Source organism: Jaculus jaculus, chromosome 6 (assembly GCF_020740685.1).
Source record: "Jaculus jaculus isolate mJacJac1 chromosome 6, mJacJac1.mat.Y.cur, whole genome shotgun sequence".
NCBI classification, from domain to species: Eukaryota; Metazoa; Chordata; class Mammalia; order Rodentia; family Dipodidae; genus Jaculus; species Jaculus jaculus.
This window is the reverse complement of record NC_059107.1, coordinates 144,408,737-144,435,977: the sequence shown is the minus strand read 5'-3', so window position 1 is coordinate 144,435,977 and position 27,241 is coordinate 144,408,737. Positions and strand designations below refer to the sequence as shown.

At 42.0% G+C, this 27,241-nt stretch overlaps 1 protein-coding gene across 1 annotated transcript; it reads right to left on the bottom strand.

Moving 5' to 3' along the window:
• Positions 1-940: 940 nt before the first annotated feature.
• Spic (Spi-C transcription factor) lies at positions 941-26,011 on the bottom strand. Its single transcript, XM_045153511.1, has 5 exons — positions 25,981-26,011; positions 24,536-24,629; positions 22,757-22,869; positions 11,396-11,504; positions 941-1,368 (listed from the first exon to the last, which is right to left on the bottom strand). Exons 1-5 carry the CDS (start codon positions 25,990-25,992, stop codon positions 941-943), a joined length of 756 nt encoding a protein of 251 aa, XP_045009446.1. The 5' UTR covers positions 25,993-26,011.
• Between the last annotated feature and the right edge of the window lie 1,230 nt (positions 26,012-27,241).

The following is a 27,241-nucleotide window of genomic DNA, read 5'->3' as shown; positions in this document are numbered from 1 at the left end:
GGTGGCACATGCCTTTAATCTCTGCACTTGGAATTAAAAAAAAAAGTTAAAAATTAAACTAGGAAGGCCAGAATGGTGCCACCCACCTGGTGCATCTGGCTTACATGTGTCCTAGGGAATCAAACCTCGGTCCTTCGATTTTGCAGGCAAGAGCCTTAACCACTAAGCTATTTCTCTAGCCCTAGGTTTTTTGTCTGGATTTGTTTGTTTGTTTGTTTTTAAGTTAGGGTTTTGCTGTAGCCCAGGATGACCTGGAATTTAATATATAGTCTCAGGCTGGACTCAAACTCAGTGATTCTCCTACCTCTGCCTCTGTAGTGCTGAGATTAATTGCATGCACCACCAAGCCCAGCAAAAGCAAGTATTTTAATTGGCTTTTTCTCTTCAGTGCAGTTTTCCTTCAGTATCTCTGGGGAGATCAATTCCTCAGATACAAAATCCATGGATACTCAAGTCCATTATATAAAATATCTGTATATAATCTAGAAATTCTACCACTTTAGATCATCTCTAGATTCCTTATAGCACCTCTGTGTCTGTATCTAGATCCATGTCATGATCTATTTATTTTGAAAATAATGACAACTAAAGCATGCACGTGTTTAGTAGACATTTATTTTGATCCACGGGAACAGGGCTGAAGCCATGGATATGGAGCCGTGGATATGTTAGGTAGCCGTCTTTGCCTTAAGAGAACAGTCCGGAAGCTTGCAATCTTTCTTTCTTTATTTTGAGAGAGAATGGGCATACCTTGTCCTCCTGCCACTGCAAACCAACTCCAGACACATGCACCACTTTGTGCATCTGGCTTCGCATGGGTACTGGGAAATCGAACCCAGGCCGTCAGGCTGTACAGATAAGTGCCTTTAACTGCTGAGCCAACAACCCAACCCAGCTTGGAGTTTTTCTGAAGCCGAGGAAGGCAAGAAAGGAGCTAGGGTTAGCAAGTGGGCAGGCTTGGCTCGTGGTAATTGGCATACGCATAGTAGTTTCCATTCCAGCTGTTTAAGCTGAGGTAGTCCTGACAGGGCTGGACATACTGGGAGTGGAAGATGTCTTTCCCCAGGAAGTGGGACGATGGGGACAGCCTCTGCAGGACGGCCTCGCTGAACTGGTAGGTCAGCTTTCTCCGGATTTTGGTGATTTCCCCAGTCCTTGCATAGTTCCTCAGGGCTCGGGCCATTTTCTGGTAAGTCATGGTCTTCCGGTTGCCTTTCCTCTTTCCCCAAAGCTCAGCAAGTTTTTCTTTGTTTTTCGATACAAACTGAAAGATGCCTTTGGCTTTATCTACCCACTGAATGCAGGACATCATCTCGGGAGCACACAGGGACTCGAACAGGTATTCAAAGAGTCGCAGCTTCCTCCGGCCTGCAAGAGGGAGACAGGGTCAAGGCCATGTGGGGTACCCTAGGGAAGGGTGTCTGAGGCTCTGCACTGAGACTGGTTTCCTCCTCTGACTCCACAGTGCTTTGGTGATTGCTGCAATTGTCACAGGCCTAGACTGGGAGAAGCCTGTGGGCCTGCTAACCTGGGGCCCCATTGGTCCTGTGCCCTGTGGTCAGTTAAATCTCAAGCCTAGTTTCACATCATGTTAAATGTTCTACAGAAGAGTAAGGCTGATTGAAATGGAATGCAGGGCTTGAAAGATGGCTTAGCCGTTAGGGTGCTTGCCTGTGAAACCTAAGGACCCAGATTGATTCCTCAGTACCCAGGTGAGCCAGATACACAAGATGGCACATGCATCTGGAGTTCGTTTGCAGTGACTCGAGACCCTGGCCCACCCATTCTCCCCCACCCTGCCTTTTTCTCTCTTTCAGATAAATAAATACAATATTTTTCAAAAATTAAATAATTAAATTAAATAAATACAGAGCCAGAAGTGGTGGCACACGCCTTTAATCCCAGCACTTGGGAGGCAGTAGGAGGATCGCCATGAGTTCGAGGCCACCCTGGGACTACATAGTGAATTCCAGGGCAGCCTGGACTCGAGTCGAGAAAAACCATGAGAAAAACCAAAATAAAAAAAAATTAAATATACCAGATGTGGTGGTGCACACCTTAAGTTCCAGTGTTCGAGTAGGCAGAAATAGGAGGATTGCTTTGAGTTCGAGGCCAGCCTAGGAATACAGAGTGGCTTCCAGGTCAGCCTGGGCTAGAGTGAGACTGTACCTCAAAATAATAATAATAATAATAAGGTATTAATAATAAATCATGACATAAAGTGATACTGCAACATTGCCCATCTTTTTGTGTAGATTTTATTTGTTTCATGGACAGGATTTCTTTAGCCAAACAGAATTCATAAAAACAAAAGTGTAAGCCTATCTCGTGGCACCTGAATTAGCCTGTATAGCTACATCGTTCTCCGTTAGACCCACTGGAAGATAAAAACCTCATGGCTAAATTTGAATTCCCCTGTGAGAAATCAGAATAGTTTGTTCCCAAACTACTTCGGACAGTCTCTGGAGAATCACCATTCATCCAAAAACTTCAAACATTTTTACAAAGATTGTAATTTGCACTCATATTATCTAGAGTTTATGAACTGAGAAATGATAGGGACTTACCAAGAAATGTCATGAATTAAAAGCCAGAGCACTAACCAAAAATTCTGTCTGCTTCTCACCCAGCAGTCAAGTTGATCATTCATTGTTTTGCTTGCAAGGGTGCTGGCCCAAGTTCAGCTCCCCAGCACCCACATCAAGCTGGAAGCAAAACGGCGCACTTGCTTACAATCCCAGCATATGTATAGCAGCAGAAAGCAGAGCCAGAAGAATTCACAGGCCAGCTAGGCTGGTGCACCCACAGCAGCAGAAACAGAAAACTGCAATGTGTCTCAAGCAATGTGGAAAGACAAGTCAAACACTCCAACATTATCCTTAAACCCGCACACACACACACACACACACACACACACTTATGCACACAATAGTGATAAAGAGACTCAGTACTTAGTACTCAGAGATAAGTACTAGTACTAGCCTGGCCTGAACAATGCCTAAGGGTTCAGTCCCCAACATCAAATAAACAAATAAGTAATAAAGTATGCGATCACGCTTTTAGGAAATAACATTAAGGGGCTGGGAAGGTGGCTCGGTGGTTAAAGGTGCTTGCTCACAAAGCTTGACTGCCTGGGTTCAATTCTCCAGTACATACATAAAGCCAGATGCATAAAGTGGTACATGGCATCTGGAGTTCCTTTGTAGTGGTAGGAGGCCCTAGCACGCCCATGACTCACGCTCTTGCTCGCTCTCTAGAATAAATAATACTTTTTAGGGGTGGAGGGATGGCTTAGTGGTTAAGGTGCTTGCCTGCAAAGCAAAAGGACCCAGGTTCGATTCCCCAGGACCCACATTAGCCAGATGCACAAGGTGGTGCACATGTCTGGAGTTTGTCTGCAGTGGCTGGAGGCCCTGGTGTGCCCATTCTCTGTCTCTGTCTCTCTCTCTTTCTCTCTCTCTCTCTCTGTCAAATAAATAGATAAAAATCAAATATTTTTATTTTCTGGTTTTTCAAGGTAGGGTTTCACTCTGGCCAAGGCAGACCTAGAAATAAGTATGTAGTCTCAGGGTAGCCTTGAACTCATGGTGATCCTCCTACCTCCACCTCCCGAGTGCTGGGATTAAAGGGCGTGCGCCACCATGCCTGGCAAAAATAAAATATTTTTTAAAAATACTTTTTAGAAAATAAATAACTTCACGATGATAGAATGGTTAAGTCCTAGATCTCAAATTATCAATTAGATGTGGTTTCTCTTAATGATCCTTTAAGTTTTGTGGGTTATGGTTGAACAGAGGATTCAGAAAAGCAACCTAGAAAATCCAAGGCTTACCTAAAATCACTCTTTTTAGAAAGAGCTAAGATTTTTCAGGCTAAACCCAGTTCTTATCAACTTAATACAAATCCTGATAAGCCCTGTGTTCTCATTCGTTCCCATGCTCCTGAGGGTGCTCTAGAATTTCCACGCCAGGGCACAAGCTTAATGGTGATCTGGTCAGCTTCTTCATGAACAGGTCTAATAGGGCTAGACATGTTACCTTGTGGATTTTGACACTGAATTTTTTGTTCATTCCTTGGATAAAAGCACAAAGGAGATGTCAGGTACAGTAGGAAGACGGCAGATGTGAGTGAGGTATGGCTTTTCTTCCCTTGGTCACGGACAGTGGCCAGCATCTGTCAGGCAGCCAGACCCTGCGAGATGCCTTGGGGAAGCTAGAGGATGAGAATGATTGAAGACTTTCATCATCGTCTCCTCCTTGCAAGTATAGGTGCCCGCCACGTGTGCAGGGTCTTTGTTGGTGCCAAGCACATACTAGGTACCATTCTATAGATGCCACACATACCCTGGTTTCTTTTCAGTTGCATAAATCTTTTGGCTTTTACTACTACAGATGCCGCACATGTGCCAGGTCCATCTTGTGGGGAGATTCCTTTGACACTAGAAGTCTAGAAAAAAAGCTCCTAATCTTGCTTATTCCGCCACTTAATTATTAAGAGACTAACCATTCTTCTATCTTTCCTAGCCAAATGCCTCTACGTTTAATATGCTAAGAGGCTTAGTTCTCTCTTCTGTCCTTGTTCTTGATCACAGTTGGTAGATTACCTTATACTGCTTAAAGATGGTATAAGCTAGCTATGAGTTCAGAATCAAGTGCTGCCATTTCTCAGACCCAAGGAGATTTTATTTTTATTTTATTTTACTGTTGGTTTTATAAGGTAGGACCTAACTCTAGTCCAGGCTGACCTGGAATTTTCTATGTCATTCCAGGGTGGCCTCGAACTAATGGCAAGCTTCTTACCTCTGTCTCCCAAGTGCACTACCATGCCCAGCCCAAGGAGATTTTAAATCAATTCGTATTTCCCAATGACTCCTTAAAAATCAGATATCCTCTGAAAGGTGACAAGAACAACAACAAAAAAAGGGAAACCAGGGCTGGAAATGGCTTAGTGGTTAATGCACTTGCCTGCAAAGCTAAGGACCCATGTTTGATTCTCCACATCCCACATAAGCCAGACACACAAGGTGATGCATGCACAAGGGTGGGCATGTGTCCAAGGTGGCACACACATCTGGAGTTGAATTGAGGTAGCTGGAGGCCCAAGCACACCAATTCTCTCTCTCTCTCTCATAAAAGAGGGAAACCAAATAGCACAAGGGTAGCATTAATCTCTTGCTTATGATCAATTAAAGTCACTTGTCAGATAGAATCTTTTGCTAGATGGAGGGATCAAATTGGTAAATTGAGTCTTACAGTATTGGATCAAGTTATAATATCCTTAAAGTATATAAGACAACCATCAGGCTTGCTCAGAGCCTACACCACAGATACGATCATAAAGCCCTTTGTAAAATAAGATCAAGTGATTAAGTTTTTAAAATACCAAAGACAAGAAAAGTTCCAGAGGAACCCTCAAAACCCTGTCAAGTTGGTAACAGGAAACCTCAGTTCCAGTGTCCTCCAGGCAAGGAGATGGGAGAAAAACCCTGAAACATCTTCCTCCATTTCATTTTAGCTAGAACAATCTGCCTCCAAGATACCTAAGTCACCATTAGATTACAACCTTAAAAATTGGGCTCAACAGGGAGGTCCTTGATGCCCCCAAAGCATTATAGGCCATTGCCTAGGCCCTTTGTTTCCCACCAGGAATAGATGGTAAGACCCTATTGCTGAAGACTTCACATATTTGGGCTGCAAGGCCACTGAGAAATCCTGCTGGAACTAAGCTGATAACCTCCTCCATGTAGACCAGCTGACAGAAAGCTGGAAGAAGCCATTCTGCATGCAATTCGATGGGAGAGAGAGAAATCACCAGTGAAGATACTCAACAGTGGACCCTGCAAGCCTTATATTTGGCCACCCAGGCCAAATGAGCCAATGGGTGCAATAGTGGCATGTCTGCCACAGTGGAAACCAACTGCCCTCTAATTGGACCGGAGGCCCACTCCATGGGAGGGAATACATCCCTGATACTTAAAACTTAAAACAGGGGTACTCATGAGCCCTAGACATGCAATGTCTGCTACTGTATGGCTAAATGTATATACTATGCCTATCAAACTGCCCAGTAAGCACTTCTCTTAATGTTCATACCCTTATATTAATGCTACTCTCACTTTTGGTAGAGAATCTTCTCTATTTAGACAGCAATGACCTTGGGATGACTCAGAAGGCATCATTGTGCTGGAAAAAAGGGACTGGAGTGCTCAGTACTGCAATGTCTCTATCACACCTTCCAAGGCTCAGGGTCTATTGTGTAAGACATGATGGAAAGAATGTAAGAGCCAAAGGAAGGGTAGGACTCCTTACAATGTACTCCCCCCAGACACAAAAAGGCCTGGATATCCATGATCTCACAGTGCCTGACACTACTACACAAGACCATCACAAGAAACCAACTGCCCTCCAATTGGACTGGAGGCCCACTCCATTGAGGGGGGGGGACACATCCCTGATACTGAAAACTTTAAACAGGGGTAGTCATGAGCCCTAGGGGTATAACATCTGCTGATGTCGGGATAAATGTATATAGTATGCTTATCAAATTGCCCAGTAAGCAATTCTCTTAATATTTATACCCTTATATTAACGCTACTCTCACTTTGGGTAGAGAATCTTCTCTTTTCAGATGGCAGTGACCTTGGAATGACTCAGAAGGTATCATGGTGCTGGAAAGAAGTGACTGGAGTACTGAGTAACATCTCAATCACACCTTCCAAGGCTCAGGGTCCATGGTGGATGAGGTGGCAGAAAGAACATAAGAGCCAAAGGAAGGGTAAGACTCTTTACAATGTGCTCCCTTCAGACATAAAATGACCTGGATATCCATGACCTCATAGTACCTGACACTACCTACCCAAGACCATCATAAGAGGAGGAAAAGATCATGACATCAAAATAAAAGAGAGACTGATTGAGATGGGGAGGGGATATGATGGAGAATGGAATTTCAAAGGGGAAAGTGGGGGGGGGGAGAGGGAGGGTATTACCATGGGATATTTTTCATAATCATGGAAAATGTTAATAAAAATCGAGAAAAAATACCATCATAAGAGGAGAAAAAGATTATGACATCAAAATAAAAGAAAGACTGATTGAGAGGAGGAGGGGATCCAATGGAGAATGGAGTTTTGAAGGGGAAAATGGGGTGAGGCATTACCATGGGATATTTTTTATAATCATGTAACTTGTTAACAAAATTTTTTTTAAAACAACTGGGCTCAACTTATGACATAGTCATGGATTACAGCCCCATAGTCAGACACCAACAGGAGTTTAGAAAGAACACCTCCCACTGGGAGTAGTGGAGGGGAGGAGAAGGAGCGGAGGGGAAGAGAGCGGAAGGGGAAGGGAGGAAGAAAAGTACAGAAGAAAAACTGGGTAATCTGTATTAAATCAGTTTCAGGGCTGGAGAAATGGCTTAGGGGTTAAGTGCTTGCCTGCAAAGCCTAAGAACCCAGGTTTGATTTCTCAGTATCCACATAAAGCCAGATATAAAAAGTGGCACATGCATCTGGAATTAGTTTGCAGAGATAGAAAGCCCTGACATTCACTTTCTCTTCCCCGTCTCCCTCTCCTTGCAAATAAATAATCAATAATAATAATTTAAAAAATGGGCTCAAGTTCTGGGTGTGGTCAAGCACGCCTTTAATTTCAGCACTCACGAGGCAGTGGTAGGAGGATTACTGTGAGTTCGAGGCCACCCTGAGACTCCGTAGTGAATTCCAGGTCAGCCTGAGCTGAGTGGGACCCCACCTCAGGAAACCAAAAAATAAAATAAAATAAATCGGGCTCAATTAGATCAATGAGGCTCAGAAAAAGCCTTCCTTGTTTGTTCTGTCAGAAAGCCTGGCTGCAGTGCCGCCTAGAAAGTACAATTATCCAACCTGACCTTTATAGGAGAGAAGGAAAAAGAAACAAAGGCCAGGTGTGGTGGCACGTGCCTTTAGTCCCAGCACTTGGGAGGCAGAGATAGGAGGATTGCTTGCCTTTGAAGCCCAAAGACCCAGGTGCGATTTCCCAGGACCCACATAAGCCAAATTTACAAGGGGGCACAGCATCTTGAGTTTGTTTGCAGTGGTTGGAGGCCCTGGCATGCCCATTCTCTACCTGCTTCTCATCTCTCTCTCAATAATTAAGTTTTTTTTTTTTAAGTACGATCAATATTTTGGTTTCTGCTCCCAGGTTCAAATAGGCCACAAGAGATGACAAGACAGTCCAAGCTTGTCTGAAAACCCTAGTAAGTCACTATTCTCTTGATCAGAGAAGGTTCCAGAAACTGACTCCAAACAGTGCTCAGCCTGCAAAAGGACAGTCAAAGCTGAGGGAAAAGATCCTCAAGGCCACCAAGGGAAGCCACTTGGTCAGCACCGCCCTGACTCCTCAGAACAGGCAGCACAAGTAACTGATGGAGCATAGAGCTCCTCCTAGGTTCTTAGAGCTTCTCTAAAGAGCCAGTATTGACCTTCAAAAGTACACATTGAGGGGTGGAGAGATAGTGTAGTGGTTAAGCACTTGCCTGTGAAGCCTAAGGACCCCAGTTTGAGGCTTGATTCCCCAGGACCCACATTAACCAGATGCACAAGGGGGCACATGCATCTGGAGTTTGTTTGCAGTGGCTGGAAGCCCTGATGTGCCCATTTTCTCTCTCTCTCTCTCTCTCTCTCTCTCTCTCTATCTGCCTCTTTCTCTCTGTGACTATCTCTCTCAAATAAATAAATAAAAATAAACTTTTTTTAAAAAAAGTATACATTGAGCTGGGCGTGGTGGTGCACGTCTTTAATCCTAGCACTCAGCAGGTAGAGGTAGGAGGATCACTGAGAGTTCGAGGCCACCTTGAGACTACATAGTGAATTCCAGGTCAGCCTGGGCCAGAGTGAGACCCTACCTCAAAAAAAAAAAAAAAAAAAAAAAAAAAAAGAAAAAGAAAAAGAAAAGTATACATTTGAATAGATTTTGGCTACCCATTGGGTCTTAAAAACTTGGGAGTAGTGGCGCATGCCTCTAATCTCAGCACTGGGGAGACTGAGGTTGGAGGACTGCCGTGAATTCGAGGCCACCTTGAGACTACATAGTGAGTTTCAGGTCAGCCTGGGCTAGAGCTAGAGTGAGACACTACCTCAAAACAAACAAACAAACAAACAAACAAACAAACAAAAACTCAGAGAGAGAGTGAGAAACTCAGAGATAAATGTACAACCAAAAGTACTACAATGTAAATAAGATTTTGGCTTATAGCATCACTGTTTGACACTGAACTCAGAAAGCCCATGTTCTGGGTCCTATGTTTACAACTTACAATACTAACTTCTTGCATTGACTTATGCCTCCTTCCAAAAAATAATCTTAATGATTTTCTTAACAGTTGCTCTTTTTAAATGAATGTTATCTAGGCCAATGAGGGAGAAATCAGCCAAGCGAACACAGTCAAACGCACACAGGTTCACCTGAAGGACCCAGGCTCCCACTAGCAGGCTCCTTACGTGACAAAACTCATGGAAAACTTAAAATCCTGTTTCAAGTGAGCAAGTAAATCTCCCAATAGACACTGATCCTGACTTTCTTTATCAAGCTTCCATTCAAACTTGTCTCATTTCAATGGAACAAAACCATTTTCTACCGCCTTGAACTGTTATGTTTCTTGCTGTTTCTGATTACTTTCTCAGTTTAAAGGAAAAACAACAACAACATGGGCCAGCACGCTGGCTCACACGTTTACCGTTCTCTTCTGGGAGAGACGTAACTGCTGCATCCTGCAACCCCACTCAGCTTGCTAAAGTTTCGGGATGACCACTGCCACTTCCTCTAAAGGCAGTTGTCTCTCCCCGGAAGGGGGTACTGAACGAGAAATAGGAGAACGCTAGCATCTTTGAAGCAGTTACTTAGGGACAGAATCCCAAAGAGGAAACAAGGAGCTACCATCCTGCCCATTCTGACAAAATTAAAACGTGGGTGTGATCGTCTCTCCACGCTGGCTGCCAGGGACACACCCAGTGGGAACAGCTTCTTCAGCTTGGCCTCTCTGGGTCAAGTCGGAACCAGTCATCTCTGCTTACATAACTGAGCCAGAAGAGGAGGCTCCCGCTGACTGGATGTCTGATCCATATAAAGGTGGTTACACAGACAGCCCAGACTGAGCATCCACGAGTCATTCCCTCCTTCCCAGACTGGCTGGGTGGGAAGGGGAGAATACTTAATTGAAGTTTTTATTTATTTTTCTTGCCTTCTATCTGTGTCATGTTTTGGGGGGACCCTCTCACTTTGATTATATGTAATATTTATCTTTGATCTCTTGGCCCTTCACTATTTCACACTATAATCTTGTGTGTGTGTGTGTGTGTGTGTGTGTGTGTGTGTGTGTAACTGACCCAGCCTTTTCCTAGACATCAATTTCCCCTAAGTAAACCTCATGAATTATTATTTCTCCCCAAATAAATTCACTAATTCATTATTTTAAAAAAAGGGGGGGCTAGAGAGATGACTTGGAAGTTAAGGCACTTGCCTGGAAAGTCAGTTCAATTTCCTAATACATATGCACAAGGGGCACAGGCGTCTGGAGTTCATTTGCAGTGGCTGGAGATCCTGACATGCCCATCTTCATATTCTCTCTCTCTTTCTTTCTCCTGGGCATGGTGGTGAATGCGTTTAATCCCAACACATAGGAGGCAGAGGGGGGAGGATGTGAATTCAAGGCCAGCCTGAGACTCACAGTGAATTCCAAGTCAGCCTGGGCTAGAGAGTGAGACCCTATCTTGAAGAATAAAACAGGGCTGGAGGGATGGCTTAACAATGAAGGTGTTTGCCTGCAAAGCCAACGGACCCAGGTTCAATTCCCCAGGACCCACGTTAGCCAGATGTACAAGGGGGCGCACATGTCTGGAGTTCATTTTCAGTGGCTGAAGGCCCTGGTGCTCCCATTCATTTTCTCTCTCTCTCTCTCGCTCTCTCTCCTCCTCTTTCTCTGTCAAATAAATAAATAAATAAAAATAAAGCATTAAAAAAAAAAGACTTCCGGTTAAGATGGTGGCATAGGAACCACACCAAAGCAGCCTAGGGGAGAAAAAGTACAAAAAATAAAAAATAAAAGCAAAAATAGAGCTGGAGAGATAGCCTAGTGATTAAGGTGTTTTCCTGCAAAGCCAAAGGACCCAGGTTTGATTCCACAGGACCCACGTAAACCAGATACACAAGGGGGCAAATGTATCTGGAGTTCGTTTGCAGTGGCTGAAGGCCCTGGTGCACCCATTCTCTCTCTCACTCTCTCTCTGACTCTCTCTCTCAAATAAAACAAGTTTAAAAAATGCAAAAACAAGAAAAAATCCAAACACAGACATATCACGAAATCCATCAAAGTTGCTATGAAAAAGATCTTTTGTTTTTAATTTCCATCAGCATACCTTTTCCCCCTTTTTGCTGGAAGATGACAGGCTGTTCCAACTGGTTTTCAATTATGTTCTGCAGGGCTGGATGAGTGTTTTCTTCCAAACAGAAGTCCCCAGCAGTGTTCTACAGACACAAGACAGAAGGACGTTAAGTAGGAGAGCGGCTCCCAATTGGCAGCAGAAGTCAAATGCCCAGGGCAAAAAGAGTACTAAGCATTTTCCAGGTTATCAGGGGTGCTGCCCCTCTTCAGCAAGATCACACCCAGGCATGAATGACATCAAACCAGTCGAAAGAGAACTGAGGTATAGAGCAAAACCCTTGACATTAATGAGAAAGAAGAGATGTTCGCCGGGACACAAAGACCCTGAATAATAAGAGGCAGGTGTGGAGGCACATGCCTGATACTCCAGCCCTCAGCAGGCCAAGGCAGCAAGATTGCTTTGAACATCATAGCAGCCTGGGGTACTATGGAGGTTTCAGGTCAGTCTGGGCTGTACAGTGAGACTCTTTCTCAGAAAACAAGAGCAGAAAGAGACTGGAGCTCCAAACTCCAAAAAAAAAATAGGTGAAGGTGAAGCAACCCAACCTAAAAATTCACCCTGTTTTCCTTTAAACTACTGCTGAGGGTTGGGATGATAGCTCAACCATTAAGGTGCTTGCTTGCAAAGTCAGTCAGCCTATGTTGTTTCTCAGGGCCCACACAGAGCCAGAGGCACAGAGTGGCACATGCATCTGGACTTCATTTGCAGTGTCAAGAAGCCCTGGTGCCTCCATTCTTCCATTTATATTTCCCCCTCTCTTTCCTTATGAATAAATATGTAAAACTACAGGGCTGGAGAGATGGCCTAGTGGTTAAGGCACATGCCTGTAAAGCCTTAGGACCCAGGTTCAATTGTCTATCCCACATAAGCCAGATGCACAAGGTGGTGCATGCATCTGGAGTTTGTTTGTGGTGGCTAGAAGCCCTGGCGTGCCCATTCTCTCTCTCTCTCTCCCTCCATCTCTCTGTATGTAATAACTAACTAACTAACTAAATAAATAAATAAATAAAAATATCATGAGTCCCGGGACTGTAAAACCTGCCCAGCAAGCACTTCTCTTAATGTTCATACCCCTATGTTAATGCTACTCTCACTTTTGGTTAGAGAAGCTTCTGTTTTCAGATGATAGTGACCTCTGGGATGACACAAAAGACACCATGCTGCTGAGAAGTGACAGAGGAGTGCTCAGCACTGAAACATCTCTCTCTATTACACCCTCCATGGCTCAGGGTTCATTGCAGAAGAGGTGGCGGGAAGAATGTAAGAGCCAAAAGGGTAGGACTCCTTACAATGCCTCTTAGTGTCTGGTACTACCTACATAAGACCATCATAATAGGAGGAAAACATGGTGACATCATAATAAAAGAGAGACTGAGAAGGGGAGGGGATATGATGGAGAGTGGAGTTATGAAGGGGAAAGGGGGATTTACCATGAGTTATTGTCTACAATTATGGAAGTTGTCAATAACAATTAATTAATTTAAAAATTATTTTTTAAGAAAACTAGACACCCAGCCAGGCGTGGTGGTGCACGCCTTTAATCCCAGCACTTGGGAGGCAGAGGTAGGAGGATCGCCATGAGCTCGAGGCCACCCTGAGACTACATAGTGAATTCCAGGTCAGCCTGAGCTAGAGTGAAACCTTACCTTGAAAAAAAAATTTTTTTGTTGTTTATTTCTTAGAGAGAGAGAAAGAGTGAGAGAGAGATAATGGGTATTTCAGTGCCTCTAGCCTACACAAATGAACTCCAGATACATGTGCCAACTTGTGCAACTGTCTTACGTAGGTACTGGAGAATTGAACCTGAGTCCTAGGTTTCACAGACAAGTGTCTTAACTGCTAAGCCATCTCACTAGCTGTATGTTTTAATCCCCACACACGAATAAATACTCCATGCTGGGTTTGATTGAGTGTGTATATTACTCAGTCGGATTTTAGAATTTGCCTGTATTTTGCTCCACACAGCCTACTAGAATTATCTCCACAGCAGGCAAATCCAACACCTAGGGTCACTTCTGCTGTGACAGTGAGAGTAATACATGAGGCTCCTACCCTGAAGATACGGAAGACATATAATATCATATTTATATGTCTAAGAATACTGCAAAAAAGAGAATACTATAGATAATTGGAAGACCCAAGCATCAAATTAACCCAAGATGCAAAAATCTATACATTAGAAGGTACACAAAAAGGGGCTGAAGAGATGGCTTAGTGCTTAGGTGCTTGCTTGTGAAGCCTAAGGACCCTGGTTCGAGGCTCGATTCCCCAGGACCCATGTAAGGCAGATGCACAAGGTGGTACATGCTTCTGGAGTTTGTTTGCAGTGGCTAGAGGACCTGGCCCATCCATTCTCTCTCTCTACCTGCCTCTTTCTTTCTCTGTCTGTGTCTCTCAAATAAATAAATAAATAAAAATAAACAAAAACAGTTGAAAAAAAGAAACAAAAAGATGAAGACAAGGGCTGGAGAGATGGCTTAGTGATTAAGGTGCTTGCCTGTGAAGTCTAAGAACTCATGTTCAACTCTCCAGGTCCCACAAAAGCCAGACACACAGTGATACAACTGTGCAAAGTTGCACATGTACACAAGGGGGCACATGCATCTGAAGTTCAATTACAGTGGCCAGAGGCCCTGGCACTCCAATTCTCTCTTGCATTAAAAAAAAAATGCCAGTCTGTTTGTTGGGCTTGTCCCCACCCCCAAAAAAGGACTTCTGGTTAAGATTGCAGTGCAGGAATCACGCCAAAGAAGCTTAGGGGAGAAAAAAAAAAAAAAAAACACAGCAAAATACACTCCTCTACTAAAAAGTGAGGTGTATAATTGAGACCAAAGCCATCCCAAAGGTTAACTGGGATTACACCAACCTACTTGAATACTCTCATTGCTAGCAAATACAACACCTAGGGTCACTTTTGTGGTTACTCTGATAGTCTCAAGAGCCATACCTAGCACTTTAAGCTCCTACCCTTTCAGATTGATTGATACATCTAATAATGTTGCAGATAATTAGAAAATCCAAGTACTAATATAATCCAAGATGCAAAAATCTCTACATTATAATGCAAGAAACACACAAAAAAAAATCAAGACAATATGAATCCACCAAAAACTATTAGTGCATCAGAAATGACCTCCAGTGAAACTAATTTAGAGCAAATACCTGAGAAATATTTCAAAAGAATTATTATAAATATATTCTAAGAGAGAGTTGGGCATGGTGACACAAGCCTTTAATCCCAGAACTTGGAAGGCAGAGGTAGGAGGATTGCCACAAGTTTGAGGCCACCCTGACTCCATAGTGAGTTGCAGGTCAGCCTGGGCTAGAGTGAGACCCTACCTTGAAAAACAAAACAAAAGAAAATGTGTGTGTGTGTGTGTGTGTGTGTGTGTGTGTAATATATATATATTCAAAGAAATCAAAGATGAAATCAAAGAAGACACAGGAAACCAATTTAATGAAATAAGGAGGTCAATACAAGATATAAAGAAATAGAAATAATAAAGAAAAAACAGTCAAAAATACTAGTAATGAAGAACACAGTCAGTGAAATAAACTCTGTAGAAAATCTCACGAGTAGAATGGATGAAGGAGAGGACAGAATATCTAAACTAGAAGACCATGTGGCAGATCTAATACAGTCCAACAAAGAGAAAGACAAACTAATAGGAAAGTACAAATGGGAATTTCAAGATATTTGGGACACTATGAAAAGATCAAACATAAGAATTCAGGGTAAAATAGAAGAAGAATTTCACTCCAAAGACATAATAGGTGTCTTCAACAAAATCCTAGAAGAAAACGTCGCCAAAATTAGGAAAGAGATGCCAATGAAGATACAGGAAGCCTTTAGAACACCAAACAGACAAAACCTGGAAAGAACCTCTCCTTGCCATATTATAATTAAACTACCAAACATACAAAGCAAAGAATATATGTTGAAAGCAGTTAGAGAGAAAAATCAAGTCACATACAAAGGCAAGCCCATCAGGATAACAGCAGGTTACTCAACACAAACTTTAAAAGCCAGAAGGGCTTGGAGTGATGTGTTCAAAGTTCTGAAAGACAACAACTGTCAACCAAGTTTACTTTATCCTGCAAAGCTATCCATTAAAATGGTTGGAGAAATAATGACATTCCACAACAAAAGCAGGCTAAAGGAATATTTGAAGACAAAACCACCATTACAGAAAATACTTGAAAGGATCGTCCATGCTGAAGAGAAAGAAAAGCACCTAGAAAAAAAAAAAAAAAAAAACATACTCAAATACAAGAGAGCAAAGGTAAAACTGGAAGAACTACCAAACAAGGAAAATGGCAAAAATAAACACACACATTTTAATAATATCTCTTAATATCAGCAGCCTCAATGCCCCAACCAAAAGACATAGGTTTGCAGACAGAGTTAAAAAGCAGGATTCTTCAATTTGTTGCTTCCAAGAAACTCACCTTTCTAAAAAGGATGGACAGTATCTTAGGGTGAAAGGTTGTAAAACAGCGTTTCAAGCAAATGGGCCGAGAAAGCAAGCACAGGTTGCTATCCTAATTGCTGACAGGATAGACTTCAAGCCAACATTAGTTAGGAAAGGTAAGAAAGATCACCTCATACTAAATAAAGGCACACTCCAACAGGAGGATATTACAATCCTAAACATATATGCACCTAACATGGGGGCTCCCAACATCATCAAACAAATGCTATTAGAACTAAGGTCACAATGGCGTTTGGGCTGGCAGCAGAGGGCCAGGAGGAGGCCTGCAGGGAGAGTGCCCTGGTGTGCTCAGGCTATGTGTTGATGGAGCCAGTGATGCCTGTACCTCCTCTCACTGTCCCGTGGGAATCCATCCTTCAGGGGGAGCTTACCATCATGACACTATGTGGTAGTATAGATCTGATACACTCTAGAAACACGATGCTCAGTGTCATCTTTCTTTTATGTTTGGTTTTAAGTTGAGCATTAGGGAATGTAGACTTTTAATTGTGACTCTGCCAATATTCTATCTAGAGGCCTGTTGCTATTTTTGTCTTCCGTGAAATTTTTGTTGCCAAGGAAGACAGGATTACAATTCTGTCTTAACAGATTGAGATGCTGTAGTGTATTCTTAGTTATCAAAATACTCATGCAGCTTAAAATGTTTGAGTTGGTGAACATTCGCAGTGTGTGGGAAAGCATGACACATTCTGTACCGTCTCAGTTCCCGAAACGGAATGCAGTGTGTACACATGCAAGATCCAGGCGTGTATGTCCAACCGAACTGCCTGTGACTGGATGGCTGCTTTTTGCTTGTGTTGTTGTTTCCTGTAATGCACATGTTAAGAAAAACAATAAAGATTCTTTAAAAAAACAAAAAAGAACTAAGGTCACAGATAACACCAGACACAGTTGTAGTGGGTGATTTCAGCATCCCACTTTCATCAATTGACAGGTTATCATGGCAAAAATAAACAGAGATGCATCTGGATTAAATGAGATTATAGAACAAATGGACCTAACAGATATATGCAGGACATTTCATCCAAATACTGAAGAATACACATTCTTTTCAGCAGCACTTAGAACATTCTCTAAAATAGGCCATATATTAGGACACAAAGCAAATTTTAACAAAAACAGGAAAATTGAAATAATTCCTTGTACTTTATCTGATCATAATAGGATCAAACTACAAATAAAGAACAAGAATAGTTATAGAGCATACACAAAATCATGGAAACTAAACAATGCACTACTAAATGATGAATGGGTCAATGAAGAAATCAAGAAGGAAATAAAAAAATTCATAGAGTCAAGTGATAATGAGAACACAGCATACCAAAACATTTGGGACACAGTAAAGGCAGTCATACGAGGGAAATTTATAGCTTTAAGTGCCTATATTAAGAAATTGAAAAGGTCACAAGTAAACAACTTAATGCTTCACCTTAAAGCCTTGCAAAAAGGAGAACAAGGCAAATCAAAAATCAGTAGAAGAGAAGAAATAATAAAGATTAGGGCAAAAAATTAATGAAATAGAAACCAAAAAAAAAAAAAAAAATCCAAAGAATCAATGAAACAAAGAGTTGGTTCTTTGAGTTGGCAGGGTGGCACATGCCTTTAATCCCAGCACTCAGAAGGCAGAGGTAGGAGGATTGCCATGAGTTTGAGGTCACCCTGAGACTACATAGTGAATTCCAGGTCAGCTTGAGCTACAGTAATACTCTACCTAAAAAAAGAAAAGAAAAAGAAAAAGAAAAGAGAGAGAGAGAGAGTTGGTTCTTTGAAAGGAAAAACAAAATTGATAAACCCTTAGCAAATGTGACCAATAGAAAGAGAAGAGACACAAATTAATAAAATTACAGATGAGAAAAGGCACCATCACAACAGGTACCAGAAAATTAAAAAAAAAAAATCACAGGGATATACTATAAGAACATATACTCCACTAAGTTTTAAAATCTGAATGAAATGGATGATTTCCTTGATTTATATGACGTGCCAAAATTAGATCAAGACTTAACCACTTCAATAAACCTATAACAGGTATGGAGATCCAAGCAGTTATAAAAAAATCTCCCTTGAAGCCAGGCGTGGTAGCACATGCCTTTAATCCCAGCACTCGGGAGGCAGAGGTAGGAGGATTGCCATGAGGTCGAGGCCACCCTGAGACTCAATAGTGAATTCCAGGTCAGCCTGGGCTAGAGTGAGACCCTACCTTGAAAAAACAACAACAACAAAAAAAAAATCTCCCGACTAGAAAAAGTCCAGGCCCAGATGGATTCACAGGTGAATTTTACCAGGCCTTCATGGAAGAACTAACACAAATGCTTCTTAAACTTTTCCATAAAATAGAATAAGAATCCTTCCAAATACCTTCTACAAAGCCAGCATCACCCTGATACCAAAACAAGACAAAATCCAACATTCCTTCATGATAAAAGTCCTACAGAGACTGGGAAAAGAAGGAACATATCTCAACATAATAAAGGCTATTTGTGACAAAGTTACAACCAACATAATACTAAATGGAGAAAAACTTGAAGCTTTTCCACTAAAATGAGGAACAAGACAAGGGTGTCCACTGTCCCCACTTTTATTTAATATAGTACTGGAATTCTTAGCCATAGCAATAAGGCAAGAGACACACATAAAAGGGGTATAAATTGGAAAGGAAGAGATCAAGTTATCATTATTTACAGATGACATGATTCAATACATAAAGGACCCTAAAGACTCAACCAGCAAACTTTTAGAGCTGATAAACATCTATAGCCATGTAGCAGGACACAAAATAAACACACAGAAATCAGTAGCCTTCCTATATGCTAACAACAAACACACAGAGGATGAAATCAGAGAATCACTCCCATTCACAATTACATTAAAAAAAGAAGTACCTTGGAATAAACCTAACCAAGGAAGTGAAGGATCTCTACAGTGAAGACTTTAAAACACTCAAGTGAGAAAATGCAGATGACACTAGGAAATGGAAAGACATCCCTTGCTCTTGGATCAGAAAAATCAATATTGTGAAAATAGCAATCTTACCAAAAGCAGTCTATACATTTAATGCAATCCCCATCAAAATTCCAATGACATTCTTTACATAAATAGGAAAAAAAAATCCAAAAATTCATTTGGAAGCTCAAAAAGCCTCAAATATCTAAAACAATTCTGAGCAACAAAAATAAGGCTGGTGGTATCACCTTACCTGATTTTAACCTATACTACAGAGCCATAGTAACAAAAACAGCAAGGTGCTGGCACAAAAACAGACATGTAGATCAATGGAACAGAATAGAGGACCCAGATGTAAGCCCAGGTAGCAATAGCAACTTGATCTTCAACAAAAATGCCAAAAATACTCATTGGAGAAAAGATAGCCTCTTCAGCAAATGGTCCTGGGAAAAACTGGATATGTATCTGTAGAAGGATGAAAATAGATCCTTATCTCTTTCTGTGCACAAGAATTAAGTCCAAATGGATGAAAGACCTTAATATCAGACCTGAAACTCTGAAACTGCTAGAGGGAAAATTAGGGGAAACCCTTCAATATACTGGTTTTGGCAAACCTCAATTGCTCAGGCAATAAAACCACAGATCAACCACTGGGACCTCATGAAATTACAAAGTTTTTGTATGGTAAAGGATACTGTGAATACAGCAAAGAGGCAACCTACAGAATGGCAGAAAAATCTTTGCTAGCTATACATCTGATAGAGTATTAATATCTAGGATATTCATATACAAAGAACTCAAAAAATAAATAATAAAAAAAAACCCAATTAAAAATGGGCTCTTGAACTAAATAGAGTTTTCAAAAGAAGAAATACAGATGGCATATAAACAATCAAAAAAAATGTTCTGCATCCCTAGTCATCAGAGAAATGAAGATTAAAAGTACATTGAGATTCCATCTCCATCCTGTCAGATTGGCTACCATCATGAAAATAAATGACCATAAATTCTGGTGAGGATGTGGAAAAAGAGGAACCCTCCTACACTGTTGGTATGAATGCAATCTGATCCAGCCATTGTGGAAATCAGTGTGGAAGTTCCTGAGACAGCTAAAAATAGATTTACCATATGACCCAGCTATAGCACTCCTAGGCATATATCCTAAGGACTCATCTTACTACCTTAGAGATACTTGCCCAACCATGTGTATTGCTGCTCTATTCACAATAGCTAGGAAATGGAACCAGCCTAGATGTCCCTCAACTGATGAGTGGATAATGAAGACGTGGCACATTTACACAATGGAGTTCTACTCAGTGGTAAAAAAAAAAAAAAAAAAAAAAAAAAAAATTATGAAATTTGCAGGAAAATGGATGGACCTGGAAAGGATTATTATACTTAGTGAGGTAACCCAGGCCCAGAAAGCCAAACATCACATGTTCTCTCTCATATGTGGATCCTAGCTACAAATGATTGGACTTCTATGTGAGTAGGAATAAAACTCAGTAGCAGAGGCAGGTAAGCTAGAAAGGAGATATAAAGGGAATAGAAAGGGAGGGAGTGGGACATTAAAAAATTAATTAAGTAATTAATTAATTTAATTAACTAGACCATATATCAGGACACAAAGCAAACTTTAACAAATATAGGAAAATTAAAATAATTCCTTGTACTCTATTTGATCACAATGGGATTAAACTACAAATAACCAACAAGAAAAAGTACATATAAAGCATACACAAAATCATGGAAACTGACAGGGCATGGTGGCACACACCTTTAATCTCAGTACCTGGGAGGCAGAGGTAGGAAGATCACTGAGAATTCAAGGCTACCCTGAGACAACATAGTGAATTCCAGATCAGCCTGAGCTAGCTTGAGACCCTACCTCAGAAAACAAAAACAAAACAAAACAAAGATCATTGAAACTAAACAACACTACTGAATGGTAAATGTGTCATTGAAGAAATCAAAAAGGAAATTAAAAAAATTCATAGACTCAGTGATAATGATAATGATAACACAACATACCAAAACCTATGGGACACATTGAAGGCAATCCAACGAGGGAAATTTATAGCCTTAAATGTCTATACTAAGAAATTAGGCCGGCTGTGGTGGCTCACTTCTTTAATCCCAGCCTGCCTTTAATCCCAGCACTAGGCAGAGTTAGGAGGATTACTATGAGCTCAAGGCCACCCTGAGACTACATAATGAATTTCAGGTCAACCTGGGCTACAGTGAGACCCCACCTCGAAAAACAACCAAAATAAAACCTCGACCTAGGAGCTGGAGTGATGGTTTCGCGGTTAAGCGCTTGCCTGTGAAGCCTAAGGACCCTGGTTGGAGGCTCAATTCCCCAGAACCCACGTTAGCCAGTTGCACAAGGGGTACGTGCATCTGGAGTTTGTCTGCAGTGGCTGGAGGCCCTGGAGCACCCAATCTTTGTCTCTCTCTATCTGCTTCTTTCTCTCTCTCTGTCTGTCACTCTCAAATAAATAAATAATAATGAGCAAAAAAAAAATGTTTAATAAAAATCAAAATAAAACTTCGGCCTACGAGTGATGGTTATCCTAGCACTTGGGCCAAACTCAGGCAAGTTCCAGCCTTAGCTGCACAATGAGATTGTCCCAGAAAATAAGGGTAGGGAATATCTAGCTCAGTGGAACACTGTCCTAGCATAGGCAAGGCCCATGCTCAATACTCAATAATGGAAAATAATATTACATTTTTAGGAGTGGGCCCATTCATTAGCTACTTCAAGAAGAAAAATAGAGCAGGCGAACACAAAAGGATAGATAAAAGTTGGGCTGGAGAGATGGCTCAGCAGTTAAGGCACTTGCCTGCATAACGAACCAGGTTTGATTCCTCAGAACCCACTTAAGCCAGATGCACATGGTGGAATACGCATCTGGAGTTTGTTTGTAGTGTCCAGAGACCCTGGTGTGAGCCCATTTTCTCTCTCTCCCTCTCAAATAAATAAATAAAAATAGAAAATATTTTTTAAAAAGGAGGTAAAGCAAAGGAATGTTGTTGCTCCTATATTTTTAGAGGAAATGTAACTTTTTAAATAGTTATCCAGATGGGCTAAGATGTATAACAATACTTTTAAAATATTTTTTAAATTTATTTTCAAGCAGAGAGAGATAGAAAACAGACAGACAGACAGACAGAATGGGCATGCCAGGGCCTCCAGTCACTGCAAACTCTAGACACATGTGCCACTTTGTACATCTGGCTGTATGTGTGTATTGGGGAATTGAACCCACATCATTAAGTTTTGCAGATAGGCACCTTAAGTGCTAAGCCATCCCTGTATCCTTTTTTGTTTGTTTGTTTGTTTTGTTTTCTGAGGTAGGCTCTGACTCTAGCCTAGACTGACCTGGAATTCACTATGTAGACTCAGGGTGGCCCTGAACTCACGGCAATCCTCCTACCTCTGCCTCCCCGAGTGCTGGGATTAAAGGTGTGCGCCACCACACCTGGCTCTCTGGCCTTTTTTTTTTTTGAGGGAGTGTCCTGAATACTCTGTACTTGGCCTAGGTTCTAGGTGTGAGCCACCACACCCAGAGAAGACTCACTGTCCTTTCTTGAAGCATTGTATAACATTGTCCCAGTTCAGGTCACAACTGGGCTTGGTGGCTCATGCATGTGATCCCAACACTCAGCTCTGAAAGCTTAGACAGGAGAATCAGCACGGGTTTGAGGCTAACCTGGACCACATAGTGAGACCCTGTCTCAAAATAACCACCAAGTTCAGGTCACAATTGATGGTCCGTAGGGCTTCCACGGTCAGTGTCACCTCACCGCCGTGGTAGGTGGCATATGCGAAGGGAAAGCCTGGCACAGGCAGAAGAGTTCCTGGGTCAGAGGGTGGCTCTCTCGGTGAGATACTCACCACTACGGTTCTCCAGTGGCAGGCGGGCTCCTCGGCAGGCAACATTCCATAGTAGCTGGAATTGCTTCTGATATGAGGGTAATGGTTAATGAAAGCCATGTAATTTTTGTAATCTAAGTTTCAAATAGAGAAAGACACTTAGTAAGTCCCGGTTTACATACATGTATATTTATGCACACACACACACACACACACACACACACAAATACAGAAGCAGCCCATACGCTAATCAGTTGCTGCCAATTGTGTTTTCTTACCACTGTATTTCCCGTACGGTGTGATCCAAACAGAAGTATTATATAGTGGGATTAATATGTAGCCCATTCCCTTTTTACTACAGTAAGGTTCTGTGTAACCCAGGACATAACTCCTTTTCTTCCAGGACTTTACGCAATACTATACAGACTCAAGAGGCAATGAATGCATTTGCATCTCATCTAGACTAGAGAAGGCAGACTGGGAGGACAGCCAGTGAGGAAGAAACACTATGTCTTCTTCCGTGTAGACTGCACTCGGGGTGAGCGCAAGGTCGCGGGATCAGTTACTCCAACCAGGAAGCAGTTTTTGTTCTTTGTAAGCAGGGTCTCACTTTAGCCCAGGCTAACCGGAACTCAGTGTGTAGAAGCCCAGGTTGGCCTCACACTCATGGTGATCTTCCTACCTCAGCCTCGTGAGTACTTGGATTAATGATGTGGGCACCACCATGCCCCTCTAATAAGCATTTTTCTGGATAGTTAAACAATATAAGCAAATAAAAGCTTATATGTATATTTTTGTTAAACCAGGTTGTTTCTAGCTATGTGACCCAGACTGGCTCCACACAAACCATGATCCTCCTGCCTCTACCTCAGAAGTACTGGCATTGAAGGCAAATGCCATACCTTTCTTCATCATAAATGATTTGTATTCCTATGGGGAATCTCATTGTCTACATCCTTTGCTTTACTTAATGTGTACTTTTTAGTTTGGCTATATAACCCTGGATAACTTTGGTATTAGAATTAATCCTACATGCTTTAGGTAGAAAAGACCTCAGGGGTCGTTGGAGAGATGGCTCAGCAGCTGCTTGCATAGCCTAAGGCTCAGGTTTGATTCTCCAGTACCCATGTAAAGCCAGATACACAAAGTAGCACATGCATCTGGAATTCATTTGCACCAGCTAGAGGCCCTGGTGTGCCTCTCTCTCTCTCTCCCTCTCTGTCTACCCCTGCTTATAAATAAATAGATTAAAATATTTTTTAAATGACCTCAGAGAGCCGGGTGTGGTGGCGCACACCTTTAATCCCAGCGCTCAGGAGGCAGAGGTAGGAGGATTGCCGAGAGTTTGAGGCCACCCTGAGACTACATAGTGACTTCCAGACCAGGCTGGGCCAGAGTGAGACCCTACCTCAAACAAACAAACAAAAAAAAACAAAACAAAAAAAAAAAAAACCTCAGCTGAGCATAGTGGTGCATGCCTTTAATTCCAGCAGAGGTAGTGTGGACACCACACACACACACACACACACACACACACACACACACATGTTCTCGATAAAGGCCAGGTTTCACTCGTGTGTGGCAAGTGCTCTGTCACTTAGTTATGCCCTAGCCTCTGCGCATTATTCTTATTATTTTTGGTTTTATGAGTACATCTCACCTCCAACTCTCTAGAATGCTATGTCAGACTCCCAAGTGCTGTGATTGCAAGCATGTGCTACCTTGCTGGGCCGTTGTTCTCACATGCACTTGTGACCAACCAGCCATCTGTGTGTCAAAGAGCAAAAGCCTGGTCTGTACCTGGGGTATACTGAAGATCCCTGCTCGAGTGCTGCCGCATTACCTCAAAGGCATCTTCAAATGCTTGGCCCAATCTGTCTTGCTCGATACAATTCTATTGGAACATGATAGGACACATGAAATTATCAGTGAAAGTAAAAGTACTATTTTGGTTTAAGGAGAGTTTCAACTAGTAACATTTTGGGTGAACTAAGTTTTCATCGTGCGTAGGATGCTCAGTAACATCCTTGGCTTCTGCCCCCACCAGATGCCCGTGGCCCTTTTCGTGGTCATGACAATCTTGAGTCTCAGATGTCTCCAGAAGTACCCTCAGGGACAAAATCAATTCCAGACAAGAGTCACTTTTCTGCGGTTTAGGTTTCAAATAAAAATATTCAGGGGCCAGGTATGGTGGCACACACTTTTAATCCAAGCACTGGGGAGGCAGAGGTAGGAGGATCATTGTGAGTTCAAGGCCAGCCTGAGACTATACAGTGAGTTCCAGGTCAGCCTGGGCTAGAGTGACCCTACTGGGAAAAACAAAGAAACAAAAAAGTATTCGACCTATGGCTCCTAAATGTTTAGCATGCTTGTAAAATTGTTGCAAGGGACTGATCAGGGAAATAGATTTAGAAAAAAAAAAGTAAGCAAATGAAATTAAGAAAGAGAGAGAAGCTGGGCATGGTGGTGCACGTCATTAATCCCAGCACTAGGGAGGCAGAGGTAGGGGGATTGCTGAGTTTGACGCCACCCTGAGACGACAAAGTGAAGTCCAGGTCAGCCTGAGCTAGAGTGAGACCCTACCTCGAAAACCCAAAGGAAAAGAAAAGAGGCCAGGCATGGTGGTACACACCTTTAGTTCCAGCTCCTGGCAGGCTAAGGTAGGATTGACTTGAGTTCAAGGCCAGCCCGGGGATACAGAATGAGACTTGCCTCAAAAAATTCATGAAAAAGAAAAAGAGAGATTGAGAAAGAAAGAAATAATTTATATTTAATGAGACAGAATCTGTGAATTATTACTTGAAAATGATCCTAATTTCCAAAGTACAAGAAGTGGAGGGAGAGTGAAGATTGTGGAATGTCAACAAAACTGTTATTATCTGCATGAGGCCTCTACCATTACTATTCATCATAGATAAGCTGGGGGGGGGGGGAATTGAGGCCCCCATCTGATGTTTCCTATGTTTGGCAAGTGGCTGGAGGAACAGTCATTTTTCTTTAGCGGCGTAGGCACTAGTAAATTGCACACGCTACCTAGGCTCATGCAGACAACCCTCATTAAGCGCAGTGGCTCATGCGTGCAAACACACAAGCAGAAAAAAAGGACGAGTTGGAAAGAAGAGGTTCAGTGGAAAGGGAAACGAGAAGGTAATGGGAGGAGATGATGATCCAATACATTAAATACACATGCATAAAAATGTCAATAAAATAAGAAGTCAATAAAATAAAATAAAATGTCAACTAACCATTCTTCCCATCAAGTGATGATTCTTGAATTGAGGATGAAAATGGTAAATCAATTGCCTATCATGCAAAAAGCCCTGGGCTCAATCCCAAATTCTGGGGGGGAAAAAAAAACATTAAATAAATTAACAATTCTGAAAAAAATTTTAACAGTTATTACAATTTCTTTTTTTTTAGCATTGTTTTTGTTTGTTTACTTATTCTTTTTTTTTTACATGTTCACAATTTCTTTAAACATTTTTATTTGCAAGCAAAGAGATAGAGACAAATAGACAGACAGAGGGGCTCCTAGCCATTGCAAATAAACTTCAGACACATCCCAGTTTGTATCTGGCTTTACATGGGTACTGGGGAATCAAACCTGGGTCATTAGGCTTTGCGGGAAAGTTCCTTAACCACTGAACCATCAGCAGTTACTCTCCAGCCCTTATTCCAGGTCAGTCTGGGCTAGATCTTACCTCAAAAAAAAAAAAAAAGGGCTGGAGAGATGGCTTAGCGGTTAAGCGCTTGCCTGTGAAGCCTAAGGACCCCGGTTCGAGGCTCAGTTCCCCAGGTCCCACGTTAGCCAGATGCACAAGGGGGCGCACGCGTCTAGAGTTCGTTTGCAGAGGCTGGAAGCCCTGGCGCTCCCATTCTCTCTCTCCCTCTATCTGTCTTTCTCTCTGTGTCTGTCACTCTCAAATAAATAAATTAAAAATTAAAAAAAAAAAACAAACCAGCCAGGAGGGGTGGCGCATGCCTTTAATCCCAGCACTCGGGAGGCAGAGGTAGGTGAATCACTGTGAGTTCAAGACCACCCTGGGACCACAGTGAATTCCAGGTAAGCCTGGACTACAGTGAGACTTTATCTTGAAATACCAAAAAATAAAAATAATAATAAACTCTTTTAGGGCTTGAGAGATGGCTCACCCATTAATGTCACTTGCTTGCAAAGCCTTATAGCCTGAGTTCGATTTCTTGTACTCACGTAAAACCAGATGTGCAAAGTGCATCTGGAGTGCAGTGGTTAGAGCTTCTGCCTCACCCATCTCTTTAGTTCCTCTCTCTCTCTCTCTCTCTCTCTCTCTCTGTCTCTGCTTGAAAATAAATAAAAAAAGTAAAAACCTTTTGAGAGCTAGGCGTAGTGGCACATGCTTTTAATCCCAGCACTCAGGAGGCAGAGGTAGGAGGATCACTGTGAGTAAAAAAAAAAAAAAAAAAAAAAAAAAAAAGGTGCTTGCTTCCAAGGCCTGATGGCCTAGGTTTGATTCACCAGTGCCATGT